The sequence below is a fragment of the Trachinotus anak genome, unplaced genomic scaffold (genome assembly GCF_046630095.1).
Source record: "Trachinotus anak isolate AG129_WGS33_773 ecotype Australia unplaced genomic scaffold, CSIRO_AGI_Tana_v1 ptg000032l, whole genome shotgun sequence".
NCBI lineage: Eukaryota > Metazoa > Chordata > Actinopteri > Carangiformes > Carangidae > Trachinotus > Trachinotus anak.
Genome location: NW_027273883.1, coordinates 16,192,202 through 16,216,931, shown reverse-complemented (window position 1 = coordinate 16,216,931; position 24,730 = coordinate 16,192,202). Strand labels below are relative to the sequence as shown.

Below are 24,730 nucleotides of genomic sequence, written 5' to 3'. Positions count from 1 at the left end.
ATTGTAGGGCCACATCGGCAAATCCGCTAACACTGAGTAGCATTTATTCAGTTGTGCAGCCTGAATGAGCAGCGCGAACAATAGCATTGCCATGTGGCGGCAAGGAGCTGTATAGAAAGAGAGATTGTGTCCACTGCGTCATAGGAGAACTTTAGAGGCTGATGGATGGACAGGTGCCAAGCTCAGCCCAAGACGAGGCCACAGTCTAGTGTCGGATAGATAAATCTGAGGGAGACACTGATAGGCCGCAGAGCCATCATAATGACAGGCAGGCTGGAGCCAAAGGCAGGAGGCTGCAGTTCCGCCCATCCCAGAGGTGTAATGTGCTTGTGATTAACTGTCAATCCCCTCCTGTTTGGTGCGCAGACGTTCTATCTGAGTAAGAACCACTCATCACTGTGACAGCTACTGTAGCCCTGACCTTGGCCTCTACCAAGAATGCAGCAGGCATTTTCTTAGGAATTTACAGAGATGTAAACAATTAATACAGAACGATTAGACATTGGTTTTGTTCTTTTTATCTGAGCATGCATGCATTTCAGTTTGTCGAATTGTTGTTGTTGTAGATTAAAGAGGTTGCATGCTTGGTGTACTGTGCATTTTGATTTATTTACTGTTTTAAGTGCACTCACATTTTGCTTTTATTGTATTAATTGGATTTTTTTTTTTCTTTCAAATTACCAGAGATTTTACACAAACTCTTTCATGTACAATTTGAAAATGCACATACAAACAGGTGGATGCAAACACACTCATGACAGTTCTCTGTGATTACTAGCTGCTTTTAGTTTACATTTCTCTTCAAAAACCAATGTTAAGGTTAATCTTGATAATCCACAAACCTCTGTCAACCATTTTTAATGGAGCTTTATACTGAAGGTAGTCCTTATAAAAACCCATTGTATTGTGGCGACGTAACAAGGACACTGTATCTGAAAACACTTGTGAATTTATTTATTTATTTATTTTTACATGTATTTTTCATCACTTTGGGCTCCACAAATAGAATTCTATTCTCTATTGTTTTGGGTTGAAGGAAATTGGTGTGTAAAACACGTGTACATTTATGTACAGGTACTGAGTCCAAAACTGTAACTGTGAATTCTGCTTCACAGGGACTTCGTACTTGAAGTATGAGCCAGTTTCAAGCCCAAATTGTTCTCTTTGTCAAGCATGAAGACTAGGGTGGAGGCAGAAATATCTCCCAAACTGAGCAAAGAAAACCAAAACATGCCAGTTAGCCAGCCTGAACCACACCTTTGTAACTGTCTTACCTACATAAAAAAGCCATTAGTGGGATTTAGTTACATCTTTGTTTTTCCTACTATAACTTGTCAAAATGTCTGTTCTGACAGAGGCCTATTAAGGTACACTTTATGAATCCTCATAGAGAAATATGACCTATCCTAACCACTAGGCAGCTTTACTCCTCACACCTGACATGTATTTCGGTGTGGCATGAAACCCACTCAAACACTGAAAGTGCTCAGATTGGAACTGAAATGACAGCAGCTCTAACCACAAAGGGTAGGGTATATGGTGCCAGCACAGAACAACTGGCTAGAAAATATGTGCCTGTATATGCAAAGAGTGAGGAATTCACTGGAGTGTTCTTGAGATGTTTTATGCAAATTAATGGATGCAGCATCATAAGCGCTGCTCAGTGACTGTAGCTGTCATTTGATGAGAAATGCCTGTTTGAAAAAAGAAGACACCTTCTGTGAGTCTACGTGGTTTTGTGGCAACATAATGAAACAATATGGAAACTGTGACGACTAATTACACAACTGTGTTTAAAACAACGGCTGCTACATTATTTTGCCGTCTTAGGTAACATATATATATATATATATATATGTATATATATATATATATATACACACATATATATAAATATAAGTAAATAGACATGTACATAACATTATCTTTCCACAGTTGGTTTTGGTATTGACATCCATCTATGGACGCATCATCTGTGGTCAGCTCTCAGTGCTCTCCACTGCTGAAAAATCACATTTGAATACAACAGAAAAGCTGAGCCAGGACAGACACACTTTTTTTCACTTTGAAAGTGGTTCCTGCTTTCCAAAGCTTGGCAGAAAGTGTGCCTTTCTTTCTCTGTTTTTGTTTAACCTCCCATCGATTACCACCTCTGCTAGCTGAGAGCAGAGTGATTTTTTTTTTTTCTGGCCCTCTTTGTGGTGCCTGTCTGTGGTGTGACATCCTTCTCTTGACAAAGAGACTAGGAGAGGGGAAGAAAAAGAAAAAATAGAAAAACACAGAAATGCAGCAGGGCTGCAAAGCCAAATACTCGCTAAGCCTTTGTTTTCAACACACCGCCTTAGGTGCGCAACTATGCACAGTAAATACAATGAAGAGTGATTAAACTAGACATGAAAACAAATTTGGACTTGATATTCTTCTCTCTCTCTCTCTTGCTTTCCCCTCCTTTTGCTGCATGTAATCTGCCGTCCTTCCGCTTCCTGTCTTTTTCTTTTTTTTTTAATATCCCTCTCCCAAGATTAAATTCTGTTTTGCAGTCTTATTCCCTTATTTCTCCCTCTTCTATATGTGTACCTTGAGGGAATTAATTAGAGCTGGTCACAGATGATGGGCTAGGCAGGGTCCAGTATCGGGATGTTTTTTCTCCAACATGTTACCACCCTCTTGGATTGGAGCTAGGTTGAATATACATTCAATGGATGGTGAAACAAGCAGTTATTTACTTAATCTGCATTTTGATGATACAGTGTGTCCTTGTAAATGGCCCGCGGAGAAATAAGAAAACAATCAGTTCTGAACATGAACATATTGCATTCCTCTTGTACTGTCAGGATTCTGAGGATTTCTGTTGTCAGCATGCCATGTGGGAATTTCATGCACACAAACTTTGCAAAGTGATATATTTACAGTATGCTGGTATAGCCATCGCCAACATTTCTGGAAAGGTGCTGCAGTTTTTTGGTTTTTTTTCAAAGCTCATTTTAAAATAATCAATAAATCACATCACACAAAACCTTTTTTTTTCTCCCAGCCTCTCCTAGTTTTTAAATCTCTACAGACAACTCAGAGTCTACTTCGACTTGTTGTCTGCCAGGGCTTTTATCTGCACCTCTTGCTTAAAAAGGATCAGAAACTGTCAACTGCCAAACTCTGAAGAGCAGCAGCATGGCCATTAGGCAACCACGGAGACTACTGTGCTCGCTTTCAGAGGGTTTGCGAGAGAGCAGCTCTGAAAAGCCCTGCCAAGCCCCAGCCTAAGGGAGCTCCTGCAAGCTCAGGGCCCCTATTTCTGCTTCTACATCCAGACTGCACTCATCAGCCAGTCTGTCTGCAGTCAACAATAGAGCCAGATGGACAGAGACCGAAGGATCCACCGGCTGCCTCTCCAGTATGAGCAGCCAAGAAGTATAGTGCTCAGAAATAACTTAGTTAAGCCATGAAGACCTCAGTTTACCAGGTTTGGACAGGTGCACAGGCAGAGATCTACCTGGTGCTCAAAGAGTCTGTTTGTAACCTCCTTCTATCCAGAGTTTTGCTGAGCATGTATGTGCTTATTTCCAAAACATGAAAACACATATGTTCTTCATTAGTTTCACACCATGACTCTTATTCACACCTGGAGGCTGAACAGTACAACCACAGTCCACTGTGGACCAAATCCCCACATGGTCCAGCGAAGGAAAGCAATATACTCCATTCAGATTTTCTCAGAACGCCTGGGGACTTCCTCACCACAAGGACATTTCTGGACTTCTCCAGGACGTTGATCAAACTATCTATAAAGTGTTTCCTTATCCAATTTGAGGGTATCAGGACAGAGGGTGCTGTATGCCATACAGATTGTAACACCCCCTGAGGCAAATTTGTGATATTGGGGTATATTAATAAAACTGACTTGTCATGACCGTCTGCTATACTATTTCTAAAATGCCAGCATTTTGCCATGTAGACACAAGTATTTTAATGTGGTTACTGTCAGAGGAGTGAGGCAGAGATTCAACACACATACTATGACAACAGATTTGTATTTCCTCAAGGGGTTTATACCATATGGCCAGGTATCACTTTACTTCCGCTCAGTGCGTAACAACCTGTGACTGTACACAGCCCTGACAAATATCCCTCAGTTAAACTGCCTCTTATCATAATTTGACCACAGATTCTGTAAGATTTTCAGCCCGCATAGTGTGCTTACCAGTGATCCTTCTGCTGAGTTCTGCTCGGCTTTTGCTCAACTTTGTAATCAAAAAATAGCACCAGTCCCACAGTGGATGGCTTACTAATAACCAAAACAAAGTTTCTCAACCATCTGCTTGCTGGTGAGCGTTGCATTTAAAGAGCCAGAGGTCTTATGAGACCAAATGCCAAGCACTAACGGAACAAAGAGAGCAGGCTGTACATTTCTGTGTAGCGCTGCGATCTGCCGAGCCTCTCAGGGTGCAAGGTCTCCACGAGATGAAGCCGAGCAGAGCTGCGGAGAAGAAAAAAAAAAAGTAGGAGCCAGAAAGCCAGCAGCATTAGAGACAAGCCTTTGAACTGAGGAGTGGGCTAAACCTTCACGCTTAAGACGTCAGAGGGTGGATTTACAGCTGCACTGTAAACAAGCAGGCCTGTGCTGTGCATGTGTCCATCCAGATATGCACATATACATTAATAATAACAGCTGAAGGCATTATTCTAACACACACTGTATAGACACATAGTGGCACACGCACACTCACAAACACAAGCAACAGACACAGTAATTATACTGTGTATCAACACTTGCGCTTATATGTGGGTGCTGAATTAAGCCTCCCCTTATTTGCCTCGTCTTTGAAGTGTTCTTCTGCTCCTCTTGGTAGTGTAAGCAGGTTCGACCCGCTAAAGCCCGTGGAAACAGGATTAGTCTAGCCCCACTTCCTAATTAATTGTCGGGATGTTTGGCTAATAAATCTTGGTTATCTGGTCTTCTAATCGTCGCAAGAGATAGCACGACTCTGACCCCGCCGCTGGAATTTTTAATAGTCTGTGCTTTTTGTAATCAAGCTCCGAGAAATGCGGAGGGAATATCTGCTTTTCTTTGCTCCTCTCCTAATTCAATTAAAAAAGATAGGCCAGTGCATTGTGGAAATTGTTGTGCATCGTTAGATTAGTCTCTAATTGGCTGGCTGTATTCTGCACCAAGCTTGGCTGTGTGTGTTTGTTTAAGAACTTTTCTTGACACAGAGTAAGAGAGGACAGGATTACGAGGAGAGTCAGTGACTCCACCAACAAAAAAAAACAAAAAAAAAAAAGTTAAGTGAGAGATTGACTCCAGATCACCTGAAGTTCAACTGTGTGGATAGTTTCAGTACACAATGTAGGGTAGTCTAGACAGAGTGTCATGACACACTAGCAGACATTTCAGTTCAAAAAAAAAAAAAAAAAAAAAAAAAACACTGACGCCCTCACACCCAGAGGCATACATGCCTACAGCAATGAGAACAGGCTGGTATAGCAGTAGCTGGTGTTCGACTGCTCCTGCCCTGCCACAAACAGCTTGCCTCTCTGGAGAATTGCTGCCGAGATCTTAGTCTAGTGCTGTGAGTCTGTTGCAGCATGCCTGTGTGAGTGTAGGCATTTATAATGCCCCAACTAGAGCTCAGGAAGAGAACTGCCATTTTAACTCATTCTCAATATCATGCTAGAGCTGGCTGTGAAATAAAACTCAAAGAGTTAGGCAGGAATGTAAAATTCTGAAGGATAAAAAAGGAGCAGGGAGCAGAGAGTGAGCAAATGAGTGAGAGATGAGCTGTGGAAGAGCAGAGATGTAGGTGCAAATGCACAGTTTGATTTCCTGAATTGATTCAAATCTGATTCACAAGGTCCCGATTCAAGGTGATTTCCGATTCAATTCAATATCGATTCACTCAGAGATATTTCAGTTATAACACCAACTTCGCTTGAATATGAATGAGATTCTCAGAGAACTAATGCTGTGAATTCTACTGCTAACCTAGTACATTATTAAAAATATTCATGTTTACATTAAGAATTGACTCAAAGCAGTTACATTAATACACTTTTTTTACACGAGCTCCAGTTTTGACACATCTCAAGAAATAACAGGTAGCTAAGTAATGTGTGCTGCTAACGTACCCCACAGGTACACACAGCTTCTTCTTGCACATGTTGCATATGGCTTTGCTTTTGTCTGGCTCTTTGCTGCCTTCCTAGTTTTTAAATCTGAAATGCCACCACACATCTGCCTTTCGACTTGCCAATGCCTTCAGTCAAGCCACGTCTGCCATGTTATGGTCTCTCACGTGGTCAGATCTGGTTGCTCGAGAAGGCTGGTCATGCGAGACTAACAGGGTTACAGCTTCACACGTACGCTGGAAAAGGCCATAGACTGTAAAAGGCAGATATTAAAAGATCGATATCGGATTATTCAAATGAAGATGGATTTAAATTAGAAAATCAATTATTTGGGGAGACCCAATAGCTGAGTGGTTAGGGCGCATATGCTCTGAGCAGGCGAGTCCCTGGTTCGACTCCAAACCAGCTCTTTGCTGCGTGTCATTCCCCCTCTCTCTGTCCCCTTACTTCCTGTCTCTCTACACTGTCCTGTCTAATAAAGGCATCAAATGCCCAAAAAAATAGAAGAAGAAGAAAAAAGAAAATCGATTATTTCAACCCAGTCGGTGTGAGTCTGTGTGAGTCTGTGTGAGTCTGTGTGAGTCTGTGTGTGTGTGTGTGTGTGTGTGTGTGTGTGTGTGTGTGTGTGTGTGTGTGTGTGTGTGTGTGTGTGTGTGTGTAAAAATAGGTGCATGTGATCCTGGGCTGGGCCAACTCCTCTGCTCTCAGAGACGTCTCAAATAAATTTGGTTCAGCGATGTGCAAATCCCACAGATGTTTGGGTGAGTATTGCAGCCCATGTGAGGGGCATCCAGCTGAAGATCACAGACCATCCCTGCCACCTCAAAAAGAACACATCAGAGGATGAGGAGGGCGCCGTCGCCTCTGTACAGAAATAACATTCACGAGAAAGACTTTGAAATGCTATTTTTCCCACAAGTTGGATTTTCAAATTCCCTGTTTTCTCTGCAATGAAAAACATTACAAGCAAAGCATATAAAAGAATATGAGTTTCCACTGAAGTTACGATTATGGCTTTTTCTATTGCTCCCTTTAGAGTGTGGCCCTTAGCAAGGTGACAAGGAAGCAACCCACATAGCAGTGGGAGCTGGAACTTCATAATTGTACTGTCACAATAAAACTGATGCAGAGCTTCCAGATTTCAGTTTATGGCATCGTCTCAAAACTCACATAAACTGACATGGAGGCAAAGCAGCTGACTCTCCAAGCACGGCTGCCTCATGTTTCATTACATAAACCAATTAGTCTACATGCAAAATGTAAGTCAGCATACTGTGTGCATGCATGATGGTGATCCTCTGAGTGCCCGTGCCAAGCTTATTCACACGTGTGTTGCGCTTGTGCGGCGACAATTTACAGTGCGTGCCATCGTCCTCGTTCCCATCGTCTGATATTAATATCTGACCAAATGCTGTCAGACAGCTCCTTGTGGAGAACCCCCAGCAGTCATTAGCTGTAACAACCTGGGAGTGTTCCTCGGAGGGACATGTTCTTCACTGCAATTACAAACAACACAGAGAGAGCGGGGACCGTGATGCCACAATCCAGCTACTTCGCCAGCCTGTCTGATGTTTTTTGTTAAGCTGGAAATATTCTGAATTTTAAAGGGAACAATTGAAGGTTTCACGCTGTGGCCAACACAAGACACATTTTGATCATGATCGCAAAAGACAGCTGCAGTTTTATGCCATTCACACTCTATAATTGCAGTCAATATTTCTGAAGGTAGGAGGTACTGAACAGATTTATGGAGGCAGTAAAAACAGTAATGACTGAGACTGTGAAAGAGGAATCGAATGTAGTAATCCTACAGACGCCATAAAAGCACACAAGGCACTTCTCAAAACGAATATCTCTCATTTCAGAGGCTGCTGTAACCTCGATTCTCTTTATTCCAAAACTCGCCGTCTGGCCTGACATTTACAGTCCGAGCAAAAAAAAATTTCTATCTCCAGTGCGTCCAGTGTTAGTGGGGCCCCTTTGTTTCGTACGTATATAATCTTCTCAGACATATCATCATCCTCCACTCTCCAATGACAGTGAGGAATCCCCATGTAAGCCAAGCCTTCCACTTCTAATCCTTCTGCTCTGCATTTGGAGGAGAGGATGAAGATGAAAAGTAGGTTCTACATCTCAAGAACAGCCTGTCAAAAATTTGTCATAACAGGTTGAATTGTCACAGCAATGACGACCATTTTCTTTTCTTTTCAATTAAGTAAAGGATCAATATCAAAATCTGTAAAATGTGTACACTGTGACTTACAGGAGGGTTTCAGAGATGGGTCCATTTATCAACTTAGTAATGTGATGAAACAAAATCTGTAAAATGTCTATGGTCAATTGTTATTAGCTCCATTGCAAGTATAAGTATACATATATACATATGCAATTAAGTATTAGGGATGCACCAACCCAACTCTGATATACTCAGGGTGTACTCAGGGCCAATATCGAGAATGAGTCCAAACCTGTGTTTTCTCAGATTTAAAATCCATGAACCACACTTTTTTTTTCTTTTTAATACTAGCAGACATGAGGCTAAGGATCACTGTGGTGTTGAAAACTGAGTCTTGATCTGAGTCTGAATCTTGAATAAATCTGATAGATAGAATAAATTAAAGAATCTAAATTAGCTAACAACTACAAAGGCTGACATTGATCGCACAAACAAATATTCAGATATTTGCTCTTTTATGGGCATTTTCCCCACAAAATCCAGTTAGGATGTCAACTCATATCATTCCTTACCTTAAGTCAACCATCAAAATACTCATAATGGGATGTATGGGAAAGGATGAGACATTCTCTATCTTATTTAAGTACAAAAATGTTTTAAACTAAAAATAAATTATCTGAATTTAATAAAGTAACTGACTTCACTGCAGCTAATTTATCTTTGTTTTTAGTCGACTGTGGTGTCCCATCTTCATCCAAGCCCTTCACACAGTAATAACTCATTTGAAAGGCAATAAGCTTTTCATATATGTTAATGGAGAATAATAAAATTTGGTGAAGCTTGAGGAGCTAATTATCGACAGTCTGGTTAAAGGCATAGAGACGGACAGCATACTAAACAGACTGTCACAAAAGAGAGTGCAGGCATTTGGCCACTTGTTGTTTTTAAATAACACCATTTTAATAGTACCCAAAATATCACCATCCTAACACATCTCAGAGTGTGTTTTGTTTTTTTTAAGTTTCATTCCTAAAATCAACTCCCACATATTTCTTGCTTCCCTCATTATCAGATATAAAATATAGTAAGAAGAAACATTAGGGATGGGAGGAAAGTGAAAAAGGAGATGCCAGATGAGGTGAGACTATTGATATCCAGGCAGCTCGAGCTGATCCGAGTAAAAGACAGGCAACAAATGCAAGGAGAGCCACGGACTCCTGAGACCTGGTATAATATATTACTTATTGTGTATAATTCAAATAGCCATCCATCTCCAGTTAGTCATTCTGCTTGCATCAGGCCTTTCCCATTCATTATCATATCAGTTAACACGATTTAATGCAAATGGCTCCACCCAGAAGCAGTGCCTACATATCAATTACTGACAGAGTGTTGTGCACGACAAGAGTTATTATAGTAACCCTGATGAATTAATTGCACCTGAGAGGAAGTATGTGAATGAGAATGGCAGGAAAGGATGAGAGATGAAGAGGGAACATGAGGAAGAAGAATAAAATGCTTTGTCCCTGCTCCTTTATTCTGTAAAGGACCCTCTTGGCACTTCACGAGTCTCCAACCAGATGCCAACTCAAGAGGATCCTACATCTCAAATCAATGTTATTCCAACAAATGGAGATGAAATAACCTACACTCAGAACCCCTCCTGGCAACTGGATTGCCACCCACTACGTCTACGGACAAAGTACGCTGAAATCATTAAGTCTCACAGCAGAGAATCAATGGCTGCATACAAATTCTGCTCATGTCATTTGCAGGGATGTTTATCTCTGCCATTATGTAGCGCTATTCACCCCGATTATGGTGAGGATACTTCAAGCTTGTACAGCAGTTTCAGTCCTAAATGATGAATCCATCACTTTCTCAGTCAAAATGGCAACTGATATAAATATGGAACAGATAGCTACTTTTTAGTGGATTTAAAAGTGAAATGATGTGTTTTAAAACAAAGCCTTCTAAATATTTGTGTAGGTCAGACAGAATTAATGGTTTGTGGTTTTGAATATGAAAATGTGAGGGTGCATGGTAAATAGATGATTTGTTAGTGCTGTGGCGAAGGAGGAACCGTTTTGCGAATCCTTCAAACCACGAGCAGTTTACCTATGGGACCTCTAAAGTACGAACTTGGGTCCCAGAGGGACACGGGGCACTACATTTCTAAGTAGACGTGGTGGCTTCACACTCCCACAGGAGATCACCGCAGCATTTTGTTTCCCTGTAGAAAAGCAGTCAAGCTCACAATGTAAATAAAGCATACGCTGGAGAATAATTCTATTCAAATAGCACATCAGCAAGTTGGCAATAACAAATGCAACATTAGGATCTTGAAGTCAAGCACTAAACCATCCCTGAAGTATCATCACTGACACACCTCTTCCATTCAGTTGTATAGCCTACATTTCTTAATCAGGATGGGGGCTCCCCTGAGTGCTGTTGATAAGCTGATTAGAGAGACATTGATTATTAGAATTAGTACCCATGTGTAATTATCTATAATTGTATAATACACAACTTTATTCATTAATTTTAATTAGCACATCAACCTTTTAAAAATAACAATGTTGAGCAATTTTACTAAATCAATAATTATGTGTCCTTGATTCAAGTCCACTAAAATGATTGTTTAAAGTAAAGAAAAGATTGTTGACGTTGACATAGGAAGGGAATTGTGTGAAACATCCAAAATGAATGCACAAAGACCTGGCAGCTGCCTATTCTGCTTATTCAACTTATTCAATGGCAAATTTAATAAGTTTAGTTTCTTAAACCTTTATTTTACTGACAAGTACCCTGTGGATATTAATTGCAGAGTTGCATGCAAAAGATATGTTTTATGTCCCACTGTGTAACAAGCACAGGTTTAAAACTGATAAAACCGCAACACATTACAATGATCCAATAACAATTAATTCCCAGCAACAACCAAACTCTGACCAATAGTTGATTACACTTACACACTTTAACCTTTATTTTAAATTATTTCCTTTGAGCAAAACCAGCAGTGTTATTGATCTTGTGGCCACTAACTCAAGTATTATTCTCCACCCTAAAAAGGTTACACCCACAGGCTGGAATGCATCAAGCACACAGGGGAAGATACTACATGGTCAAGGTCTGCTGCTGTTTGGAGGGAAACGTTTTTAGATTAAGGTTTTTCCCTGTTTTTCTTACCTCTTTTGCTTTGAGCAAAGATGAGCCATGAAAGCTGTCAGAAGTTTGAACATTTTTGAATTAATGAAACTATCAACCTAACAAATCTGTACACATCTTGCTCTGACATCTAACCTGCCTGTGTTCAAGCAGTCCCAAAAGATCTGAGACATTTCTTCCTCTATTAAAACTGACACAGTCCAGAAAGGTCCATGAATGAGCTTCTGTGGATAGGAATTCAGAACTTTTACTTTCCTGCACATTTTCTCTCCTGTGTCTAATCCATGTGTATTGAGAAAGCTAAAGACAGGCCTTTATACAAAGAGAATTTTAAGAAACTCTTTCTGTTCCGGTTTCAAACAACGTGCCAAGGCCCACAAGTCTGTGATCTGTGAACATTCAGAGAGAGCTGGAGTAAAGTGTGGGCACGGAGGAGAGGAGGAGTGCACAGAGGCTGGGAAATATCCAAATGCACATACTTAAACTATCCACATCAGACACACATACAAAGCCAGATCACCAAAGAGGGAATGTGTGATTAGCAGAAAAGAGGAGAATATCAAAAGAGGAAAGAAAACTTCAAATATTTAAAGAACATGTTCAAAGCCAGCAGGCTGGAGTAGAATTGTCTCTTAAGTTAATTCAAGTTTTCACATTTGATTCACAAAGATGCTTTAACTGTGTTCCTCTTTTGCTTAGTAAGAACAGAGGGCCTAAGTTGGATTAAGTGATGTAAAATCCTGGACAGTTTTGTAAGCATCCATGTGACCTAAACTCTGAGCTCTGAGCTTACACTTCGCAGATCAATACAAGCTCTACACACATCAGAAGCCGGTAGAAATATTTATTAATTTATTAATAGTCTATAATGGTGACAGTTCAGAATTGAACATACCTTGAAATTGTGATTGGATCTCTTGCACACATCTACATGGAGCTTGTGTTTTGTAAAAACTAATTGTAAAAACTGTGTTTGCTTATCTTTATGCATTAAAGTGATGGAACATTGCCTAAGACAATTTTTCATCTTGTTTAAGTTGACCATCATATTTAGTAGCATGGCAATGCTGATCTGTCAGTTGGTTGGGTCAAATTCCCATCAATGTCATTAGTCATTAAGCAAATGTTAGCATGCTAGCATGCTAAACTTGTAAACAACATACAGCAAATACCTGCATATCATTATCATTATCAGTATCATTATCATATGCATTGTCATTGAGAGTATGTTAGCATGCCGACATTAGCATTTAGCTCAAAGCATCACTATGTCTAAGTGCAGCTGCAGCGAGCCACTAGCATGGCTATAGACTCTCTTATATTATATCCAAAGGGTTTCACAAAGATTTAATAACACTAAGCTATGTGGCATTTCCTCAGTCTACAGAGAAGAAAGTAATTGTTCAAATGAAACAAAATGTTACATTTATATTGGAGTTACAAAGTTTTTTCCCCAACAGAAAATCTCCAAAACAACTGGAAAGCTGAAATTGTTGAAAGTGCAAAGTAAACAATATAGCAGCTACATTAAATCTATAGAGACTCGAGCCTTAGAAAGAGCTAATTATGTATGAGCCAGATCCAAAATTCCCAATTTATACCGCATAGTTGCTCCAGCTTTATTGCAGGCGTCACCCACATGGTTTTTCACAAGGTGGACCATTATGCTTCAAGTGACCTGCCACTTCATCTCACCTGAGTAAAGTCTATTTGGCTATGATCCCGAGTGTGCTTCCTGAGCCTCAATTATGTTGTTAAACCAGCAACCTTACACATAAAAGCCCTCTATCTGTCCCTCTAAAGCGACACTAATTAGATGCAAACTACAGCCAAAAGGGGGCTGCATTACCGTACCTACCTATCACCTGGGTGTCTGTGTGTGGATGAGTGAAAAACAGAGAACAAAAGGTTGCAGAGTATATTCCAGTTAGACTGCAAGCTTAAGCATTTGGCACAATTATTCCTCTTTACCTTGTTGAAAAGCCATAAAGGGAACTGACACTCACTTCCCTGAATAACAATTCAAGTAATTTGTTATATTTTAAATGCTTCTATGTAGTGACAGGTATTTGTGGGATACTTTAAAAGGACACTGAGATCTCAGACATTTATACAGTTCATTGGTGATCAATACATATGAGCTTCTTTGCCTTGAGGTAATGAGTCATAAGCCATTATCCCTGTGAGCCAGTGCTGTCCAGTCCTCGGCCATGGAAGACTCTGCAGGTCTTCATTCCCACTGAATATTACAGCTGCGGACTTCACTAATTAGTTCCTCCCTCTCTGACTGAAGGTTTGTTAATTAGTGAAATCAGATGGTGGAACGTTTGGCTTAAATGAAACCCTTCAGACTCTTCAACAGTGCATGGCCAGACACAACTCTCTTCAAGGGAACAATTGTCCTCTGTAACCCAAGCTTAATGACAAATATAGCTCTCTAGCAAGACAATGTTCCCTGGAAATAAACAACAGACCACTTTATCTCATCTCTAATTTCATTCATCAACGCATATCTTTAGCCTTGAAGCCAAGCTTTCCCGTAAAGCTCATGCACTGCTTCAGCCATTACATGATTTTTTATGAAGATTTACTCAACCATGACATCAGGCTCCATATATTTGCTCAGGTCCTCAGTCATTTTTTCACCCCAACAAGAGAAAAATACTTCAACACTGCAAAGAGAACCTCTTCTTTCTCTGAATAAGTGAAGACAGCTCAAGCATTCTGAAAACCAGGTACATCAGCTATTGTTATATGAAACAGAAATGAGGTTGGACTGAATAATTAATCATTTTAATATTGAAACTGCAGTTTGACAGAGTGCAATTTCAAAATCACAAGAGTTGAATTATAACTCATTATGTAGTGGTGCCACAAAATGCTGTAGCGCTGGCTGAATAATGTTAATTCTGTGAGTTAGCTTTTGCTTTGTTCACATGCTTTCTGTGTCTTGTCTGTTCATTTTGGTCACCCTAGGTGTTCTCAGCAGTTGTTGAGTGTAAATGGCAGACAGCTGGCAAACAGACCAGTCGAAATCTCTCAATTAAACGTTTAGGTACATCATATCATTTTAAGCTTAACACCTTACAACCTCTGCATTGAGATCTCCAGGATTTAGCAGCTACTATCAGTCTGTGTGAAGCTAATGGTAACTTTAGCTTAACCAGTTACAGTACAGAACTGAATTATCACCCGTATGTTGGCAGGAGATAAACTGCCTCAAATCACTGTTGAAAAATAAACAGCTAAACCTTTTATGTTGTGACAGTACTATGGTAAAGGTTTTGGGTAGGTTTAGGCACAAAAACAAGTTGGTTACGTTTAAGAAAATATCATATCGGTTAAGGTTATGGAATGGTCATGGTTAAAAGGAACAATGTTGACTATCAGATGGAAACAGTAAACAAATTACTGCCTCTTTTGCTGGCCTATCCAGCCACCCTTACCTCCGTCCTACACAGACTTTGTCGCTATATAACATCACCTGACTTCCTAATTACTACATCCATCAGAGGGCTTTGTCACTTCAAGATAAACATGTTTTTTCAGCAAATACATTTTGCACAAGTCGACCTTTCTCTTACTGACTGGCATAACTGAATAGCAACTACGCTATTCATGACTACAAAACAATACATAATTATATCTCTATATATCTATGTAGACACAAGATAAATTTTAAAATATGACATATAGACAGATTGAATTATAGTACAATATAATTATTCAATTCAATATAATTATATTGCTTAATACAATAAAAAGTAGATTTAAATTGCACTTGCCTTCTCCTTGAAATAAAATAAATGATCTGCATTATACCTACAATATTACCAACCAAGTCAAATAGCAAGATTATAAACTATACAGTATATAATCTGTGCAAAAATGCACCATGCTATAACAGCAAAACTAACAGAATTTTGAATCTTAGAATAAATGGAAACCTTTTAAATGGGATGATGTGGACTGTATATATATGGTAAATGCAATCTGCTGGAAGGTTAAGGTGAAGGAGAGCAGTGTAATAGAGTATTAAACCAGTGAGGATGGCTGGTCAGCTCAGATAACAACACCTCTCCTACAGCAGATGTATCTGTTTCCTCGCTCTGCTTCATCCTTTCACAGACGCAGATGAATCTCAGGTCACTGTCAATGACACACACACACACTAATGTGCAGCTGATGTACGGTGTGTGGCTGAGGCCAGGCAGGGGTGAGAGGTGACTGATAGTAAAGGCCACAAGATATGACATCGTCCTCCATAGCCGACGAGTAGAGGATGCTGGAGATACAGATGGAGGATTGTCTGTGTGTTTTATTGTATGAATTAGCTCCGTTAAGGTCATTATATTGAGCCTGCTGCTACAGTATGTGCCGATTGACCAGGCTCTGACCCCATGACAATGCTTAAAACCGTGCTTCATGTAAGTCTTAACCTTTCTTGGACCTGAGGTCCCATCCAACATTAGAGTCCATTCAGAGTGTCTGAGGGTATTTATGTAAGGATCTATTGTGTTAGTAGCCAATAAAACAGCCAGTCCATTGACTCTGTAGCTTGTTGCAGTGTGATGTACAAATACACACATGGAGTTAGATTCTCATCTGTTGCAGGACCTACTTTTAAAAGTTACCTTCACTGTATGTGTGCCACTGGACAGCACAGCAGACATTAGCAAAAAAAAGACAGGGAGAGACAGATTTGCAGAATTAGCATGCAACACATGGTAAGAAAAAAGAAGTAGTAGCATACACTGTTATAGTACTGTCAGAGAATTTCTGTATGACTCAGCTGGAAACTAAAGGAGACATTGTTTGAAGGGCTGCTGAGGTGGAAAACTGAGTGAGGATTTTGTACTCAGTGGCACTTGAACAAGAACAAACACCTGGTAGAACAGAGGGTTGTATTGGGAACTTTCTGTCTCTAATATCCAATTTAAAGGACAAATCCATCCTTAGATAGATTATCGGGTTGTGATTTCAAGGAATTTTGGAATTATATCAGCTCATTTATTTTTACAGCATAGCAACTTTGGCCAATCTAACTTCAATTTCAATGTTTCCTGACCCCACCGCTGCAAAATCATTGCCACCACTGCGATGTCATGAATTCACAATTACACAACACAGCAGGTGGCTTTTAATTTTAAAGTGGTGAAAGGTGGTGACACCCAACTGGGGCGACAGAGAGAGGGAGAAAGAAGAAGTAACGAGAAGAGAGAGATATAAGTTAGATAGATATTTATGATCTATTGATAGTCACTCCAACTGCTGACATACTGCGCACGTACACCACTGAGGTATAACAACAACCCTTCACAGTCAGATGGGCCATCAGGCATACCGGGCCAAATCCCAGTGAGCCATTGCATTGGTAGGCCGGTGTACCAGCCCAGTCAGTCTCCTTCGTGGCCCTCTCTGTGTGCCTGTTATTTGGGGTGCACATGCCAGTGTGGTGCGTGCCTATTCCTGAGTGGGTTCTCATTTTACCAGCCTAACCCGAAGATGTCTAAGATCTGCAAAAATTCTCCTTTCAACCTTCATTCTAATTTTGCTGTAAATATCTGGGCATCATGTCACCGATATCTTTTACCTGTTTGCCATAAGAATAAAAAAAATTACAACACCTAACAATGGGAACGGAACAAGCAAGATACATTGCCATTAACAGTTTTTTAACCATGTTTAATGTAATGTATAATGTAAGGTGAGCCTGATGTACTGTAATGGATTTTGCAGCAGACTCAAAACTTCAGCTAATGAATCTGCCTCTCAGAAAACAAGCTACACTTGACATGCAGGCCCATTCTTCTTTCCAAGGTCATCATCCTGCAAGCCCAGGTTGTTCATTAAAACAGCAAGAGGACTGAAGATGATCAATAGCAACCAGACCTCTCCAATCTAATTCAAAATAAAGGAGAATGTGATAGAAAATGGGCCATTCTTATTAAGATCTCACCACATTTTATCATCTTTTTTTTCCAAGACGATTTTCTCTTTCATGGGAACGGTAGTCTCTAATTTCTCCTGGGAGCCACAAGCTGCTGCTATCTCAGCTGTGTTTACTAATCTTCCCTCGACACCAATTTCTCAGCCCCACAAAGTTAATACTGGTCCAATGTAAATAGCCTTATCTCATAAACTCTTGTTATCCCCCCACTATGGCTGCCCAACGTGAGACATGGTTAGAAGTCAACACAGGGGGATTAAGTCAGAGGGAAGGAAAAAGAAAAAAAGAAAAACATTTCCTCTGCCAGTATCTGCAGTAAGGTTATCTACCTTAAATAACACAGTGAAAATGTCAGTCAATGTACTTAAGGAAGGAACACTCCTGTCACTATAGAATGACACCAATCAGACGAAGAACATGAGTAACACACTGCTTCTACTGTGGGCCTGAAGGAAAATAAATTAAACTGAATTCGTCTCCCGGTTCTCAGAACTGATCGATCGCGAGCTGATGCTCAGAACCTCTCACGTCGTCTCATCATGTGCACATTACAGTACCTGCCTCATTCCACCTGTGCTAGTCTGTTTCACTGTAAGCCCTGGATCGCTGTAAATGCCATGGCACTAAGTTTTAATTAAACCCAAAGGGAAAAGTATTAATTATCCCATCGCCTGCTGTGAATTGGCTGGTGGCTGCGTGCAGATTCTCACTTGAATGCTGATGATGTGGAAGTGAATTAAGTGCAGTTTAAGTGTTTAGGATTAAATTTTGGATTTATAAAATTCAGAATTCTGTTTGGATAAACACCCAGAGACAAGAAGGAATTTTAGAGGTATAAATCACCTTTTAAAAATAACAGCATTTATTCCTGCAGGAAATGTATGAAAATTTTTGAAAGGCTACTTGGGAGAACTTTCAAAGGATGGAGTATTCCCTGTGGCCTACAATTTTTTCTTTTTAAATGATCCACAGTATCTGACTGTGTCCTATCTTGTCATTTTTACATCTGCTCCTCTTAGCTTATCTGTCTTTCTAACTGCCACTGAACTGTCTCTTCTGCTATCAAATGATGTCACTTTTTCTTTCAAGCTTTTGAAATTGCTGCAGCTATTGAACATGCAAGTTCTTGCTCCCTCTCTTCCTCTCATGTACAATGAACAAGTAAATGCATGTTTTTTGTCATGCATTGGTTGAATTCTCATTACCATATTATTGATTGATTGATTGGTTAAAGGAGGTCAGTGCCTTCATCATATTGCTAGTTTCCATTGTAGAGGTAGCTCAGCAAAGCGCCCACTGCTGCCACTGGTATTTCTGCTGAGAAGCTGAAACAGCACTCTTCTCTTTGCCAGATCCCTGTAGGTATTTGTTAATGCAGAGATGGAGGAGCGCCTTATAAACTATGCATGCCATCTCCCTCTGGCAACCACAAGTAAAGAGGATGATGGCAGGAAAATGCTGGTTTCCATTAGTCCTGTGAGGCTGGTTAACATAAAATTATCCTTGGGGTTAGGGGGAAGCAGACAAAACTGGGGTGAGTGGTTCATTAGAGCTGATGCATAATGGACGCTGGACAGTCACACTTTCCTGATATGTCAGTCACATTGGTACAAACAAAAGTCTATTACTTTCCCCAGGCTTTGGGATAATTTAAAAAGAAACGCAAGCACATATCACATGCTGATATGCCCAAAAAATAGCTTCTGGTCTTGTGCCCCATGAATTCTTACTTGATGTGTTTCAGCGTGAGATTTGTAGCAAGCCAAGCTCCTGGTCAGCTCTGTGTAATCAAAGATCTGCATGCCAACAGACGTCTCACCACACAAAATGGCTGCAGACTGAAAAGGCAATCAAGTACAAGCTATAGCACTGCAGGAAAGAGGACCACTCACCCCGCAGGAGGTCAGAGCTGGAATAAGGTGAACTGTACGTCCGAAACAACAGCCAGTCAAAGTCATCCTCCTCCCCCTGGGTGAAGTCACACAGATTGGGGTCTGAATCCTCTTCGAACGTGCAGCCAGCAGCTGGAAAAAAAGGAAACATTAAAACAATGGCCATCACTGAAGGACACAACATTTATGGTTATATAGATCAGTTTTGATAAAAATAAACACAGATTACTTTTATTAACGCTTAATATGTCATTATATATATTTTTTTGGAAATTCACATTTTCAGTCCAAAACTCAGAGATATTCAGGTTACCATCACAGAAAACCAGCAAATATTTCCATTTTGAGAAGCTGGAGCGAGAGAATGTTGGATATTTTGCTTACAAATTGATTTATGATTAAATAAATAGTCATGTGCTGATTTCTGTGTTACACGTTCATGTGGGTTTTATTTTTAGATTTTCCTCTGAATCTCTTCCTATTGTGGAAAATGGGAGAGAAATCAGTCATACAACCATACTGTCTTCCTCCCACATTTAATGTCCACTAGAACCCCAAACCAACATCCAAGCAGCCAGCCACAATGAAATGCAATGCAGCAACACAAACCACCTCTCTACCCTTTAGGGCCAAACCAGTGACCTGTTTGCTATTGAGGTGAACATGTCTACACAAGTGAGCTTCGCACCACTGCTCTCACCTGCTGTCTGTCAGCTTTGGTATGCACAAGGGTTACTGTAATAACTTTATTGTTATGGATAAATATAGTACCCGCAGAGCTAACATTGACAGCAACTTATGGCTTTCTCAGACAAATATTAGACTCTTTGCAATTGCAAACACTGGAAAATTCAACAATATTAACATGCAGAATTACACAAATATGTAGCTTTTAGTAGTGTATGAAGTAGTAGTGAAATGTGTTCACACATGCAAAAATTCTCTCAAACCAACAGAAAATCTATTTGAATGAATAATTATTTCAGACTCTCACAAAAGAACAGAAGCCCTGGCAAAAGCAATAACTGCCCCTGTATCTGAGGAGAATTACCCCTCCCATAAAACATTCACAAACAAGACTACATATTCCAGAGCCCATTCACAAAGGCATATACAAATAGTAATAACATTTGGAGAGAGCAGGCACCCTAGGGATTCTAGTGATTATCATAATACCTCACAACCTGCTATTCCATGTGCCAAAAAGCTAATTTTTTCAAATTATATTTAATAGCTATGGCTTCAATGGCCCTTGGGTCCTGAATAATGTGCTTCAGTCATTGCTCTCTGCATCTGTTGCCATATTTCACATTAGTCCATCGATGTGAGAATTACAGCCTAACAGTGGGCAGTTTGAACAACCAAGTCATAAGACTAGATCCTGTGTCAGTCATAATTGGAGCCGGACAGCACGAGACACGACATGCTAATGACAGGAATAACCATAAGCAGTTCCTGAAGGTGACCCCTGTGGTCCACAGCTTTATTGTCGCTCATTCTTTTCCCTAATCTCCCATTAAACCAATGGTCTCAATATGACAGGCTGCAGACAAAAACGCAGGCTGCTTCACTGTACTGAGGATTCATAATTCTCATTTTTACTACCAATGTATCAGATATCCAACGCTTGCAGTCATTAAAGGTTATTGTGATTGTTATGTTACAGGCCAAATAAAATGGAGGACAAAAGAAAGATTCTCTCGTGGAGTTGAGCAGTGTCTGAAATGTTTTTATATCCACACCAATACAATATGTGGTTTTTGGTACCTTACCAAAACAAAAAATACATCAGAAACATGAGGAACATGTTGTAACAAAACATTCATCTCAATAAAGATATTTGCACATCAATGACCAAATCATTACGGAAATCAATAAACTGTGACGCTAACAAAAAGAAGCTGGATATTCTTCTTTTCAAAACAAAACACTAATTAAATATGTCAAGTTTTCCATATCTTTTGTGTTAAATATTGCCTTAAAACAAGTGACTGAAATTTCTGTAAATAAAATACAGTTAATGAGCCAAATTTACAAATTTCCTGATTCAGACCAAGAAATGTTATTAAAAAAACAAGACTAAGGGGCTGTCCTGATGGGCTAAGGTTTAGGCACTAACTGTGATCCACAACGTTCCTAGTTTACATCTGACCGGGTGTCTTTGCTGCAAGTTGTTTGCCTTCTCTTTCTCCTCTCATTTCCTGTCATCCATTGCCTGGAAACATTATACTTACTTTAAGAAAAAGAGTTTAAAGCCACACTAACAGCTATGAGAGGATGTACTTTAGACAATGTGCACTACATCCTAACATTAACCAGTATGCTCATAATGCTAACATGCTGATAGGAGGCAATTACCATGGTCACCATCTAAGTTTGGCATGTTAGCATGTTAAGATTTGCAAATTAGCCCCCCAGACAAAGTAAAGGTTAGGAAATGACATTAGTATTAAATAAACCAAAGTGTCATAAAAGAAAAGTTGTGGACAAATTTAAATGTTGACCTGATGATGACTTTAGATGAAGTTAACACAGTTCATCCTGAGGGGGACATGAACGTCTGCGCAAATATTCATCACAAGCAGTTTAATCAGAGCAAACAAATATCAACTGGTTCCCCAGAGAAAACTTAGGGGTTCATCAAAGTCATTGGTCTGAAACAAAGTACTGGACTGACTTACTGACTGACCAACACTGCCATCCCTGCAGCCACATCACTGCCACATAATAACAACTAACCCAGACTAGCAACCTAACTTTAATATTATTCCTATGCTGGATGCAACAGGCACATTTCAGTTAGCAATCCAGAACAGTATCAACAAAGCCCTACTCTTTAATACCACAGAAAATGAGTTTCTGCTGTTTGGATTAAAAGGTTACAGTTTGTCCAAAGTGTTGAACTTTCTTCAGATGGTCTATTCACTGCAGCACAAACACACTCAGCGTGGCCTTGCCCACGGCTAACCTATTACATCATTCTTGCACCTACCAGTGATTATACGGTATCAGAGTACATCTAGCATCATGTAAGCTCAGTCCATTGGGTGATAGTAGCAGCCAACCAGCAGGGGAGGGAGAGTGGGTTTCTCCCTCTAGGTTTGATTTATTGCCCCATGCTGGGCTGTTACTGCACAGATCTGCTGCTGAGGCCAGGGGTTAATTGTCCCGCACTGGGGTCTATTTCTAATAGAACAGCCGGAGATATGGGACCTGACACATCCAAACGCTGGCACTATATTATTCCCTGCTGCTTCGGTAAATGAAGCCTACAGACTCCTCCCTATACAAAACTCTCATCATGCAGAAGAAGGAAGCCGGGATCTGAGAACGGCCCTGCCCGGGAATGTCATCTCCTCAGAACACACCAGGAGACATCCAGCTCATCTATCATGACAAACGCACTCCCCCCTCAGCTCCTGCTGGAGTGTAGGAGGTGTCAGCAGCCATTTTTTACCTGAATAATTACAGCATAATTTAGTGCAGTGACCAGTGCAAAGTCAAGCCACTGCCAAGATTTTGTGGCTAAGGGTTCAGGCATATTTTACATTTTGTTCTGTTGTTCATGCTGTTGTTAGCTGATATAAATCAACACCCATTTCAAATATACAGCTTTTCATCTGTTCATTTAATAACAAGTTTCATTTTTACTGTAAGTATATTTACTTAATATCACTACTTTGTCCTTGGAGAAGTAATTTGTGGAGATGATACAGAACAAATTAATGCAAATCCTAGAGTCTGTATCATTAAAATGCTAGTGAGACTGCTAAGGCTTTCTGTTTTCATCACAATGTGTCTGATCTGCAGTACCAGTATGAAACTAGGTCTGCAGAAAGTGCATGTGGTGTCACTTCTTGGGAGCAAATGGAAAAAACAGATTAATATATTTTTGTCTGTCCTTTTTTTTTGTCTTTTTTTTTTTTTTTTTAAACAAACTAGCCCGGGAGCCTTGGTTTCAATGTTGCAATACCAACAGAAAACATGTTGTAACAGCTCCACGGTGCCAAATCCACCTGCTGTGGCATCCTGCATGCAGTACAGAACTGCACCATTAGGAGGAATACATGAGAGCGAACAAAAAATGGGGATGATGTGCAGTGTCACTTTGTTTAGCACTGATCTCAGTGTTGACTGTGAATTTAAACTTGATCTTGAGAGCATCAGCACAGAATACCCTATAAATAAATGTATATATAAGCTCCCTGACTTTAAGCAAACCAAAGTAACTTCAGATTTACACTGTGGAAGTGGTGAGCCAGGCTCTGTCAGAGGATGGATGCAGTTGCTCCTCTTTGATTTTCATGAGGAAATAAAAAAAGGTGGCAACTTGTTTTCCAGACACTTCCAATTTGCCACCAGATTCTTGGGGGTATGTAAAAATGTTCCTTAGTTTTATGTGTGCAGTCAATCAGCACTGTGTCGCTCTCTGCTCATATCAGTTGTTGGTGTCACATGTAGACCTTCATATTAGATTTGGTATCTCTTTGTCTGTTTGCTTGTATAATCCCCTGCCTTGCTATCTAATTAGAGCGTCAGTTATGCACAGTGAAGAGTGTCAGAGTTTCTGTTTATCCTCTTTATTTGCATATGTTTTAAGCATAAGGAAGCTGGCCTAAGCTTATTTAAGGTGCTTGTACTCCAACAACTTTCCACTTGACTGAATCAAACATGACAAAACAGGGACAAGTTAACATCAAAGGAGTGGCTGAGTCCTACCCCACAGTATCACCAACAGTTAATGTGTTAATATTCTAAATTAAGTCAAGATGACCTAAATGAAGAGTGGACAGCTATCAAAATGTAATCTTAAAATGTACAATTTTTCTTTCCTAATATTTCAAAGCAAAATAATATCATTAGATACAAAAGCGATCCTCTGATCTGAAACACTGCAGTTAACAGCAGAGTCCAACACCACAGAACAGTACTTGAACAGATTGTAAACTGTAAATTGCAAATTGTAGTACTTGTTTGAGTACCAAATTGTCATATCAGCCACTCACAGAGGTAGTAAAAAGTTGTATTTGATGTAAATTAGCTTCAGTGATTTGGAGGAGGCGGCGTATGGAAACTCTGGGAATTACATTGACACCAGCTCAATGGAGCAATGAACACACATCTTCAGTTCTTGGTGTGTTACAGGATCCCTGTCCAACTGTTGTCCTCAGGGACCCTCCAAGAACTATACAGACAAAAGAAGACATAGATGCAGAATAACCTATATGCAGTACTAAATAAGTGGAAAAAGCTAATGCAGTAAACACAGATTGTCCCAAAATCTACTTTCTGTCCACTGAGGAAAGTCTACAAATTACTGAAGTAACAAGCATGTCCTTTGTGGTACCTTCAAATAAAGCAGCAGCAAGATAAGTAAAGTGCTGCTATTTAGTCTAAATAGGGCTGTTACATCCCATTTTA

General features: G+C 40.0%; 1 protein-coding gene across 4 annotated transcripts in view; it reads right to left on the bottom strand.

Moving 5' to 3' along the window:
• ptprub (protein tyrosine phosphatase receptor type Ub) overlaps positions 1-24,730 on the bottom strand; it is a 150,817-nt gene that overhangs the window by 85,924 nt on the left and 40,163 nt on the right. For all 4 annotated transcript variants that reach the window (XM_071469198.1, XM_071469199.1, XM_071469200.1 and 1 more), the window contains exon 2: positions 19,310-19,441. In XM_071469198.1, coding sequence (XP_071325299.1) covers positions 19,310-19,441 — 132 coding nt within the window. The remainder of the gene's footprint in view (positions 1-19,309; positions 19,442-24,730) is intronic.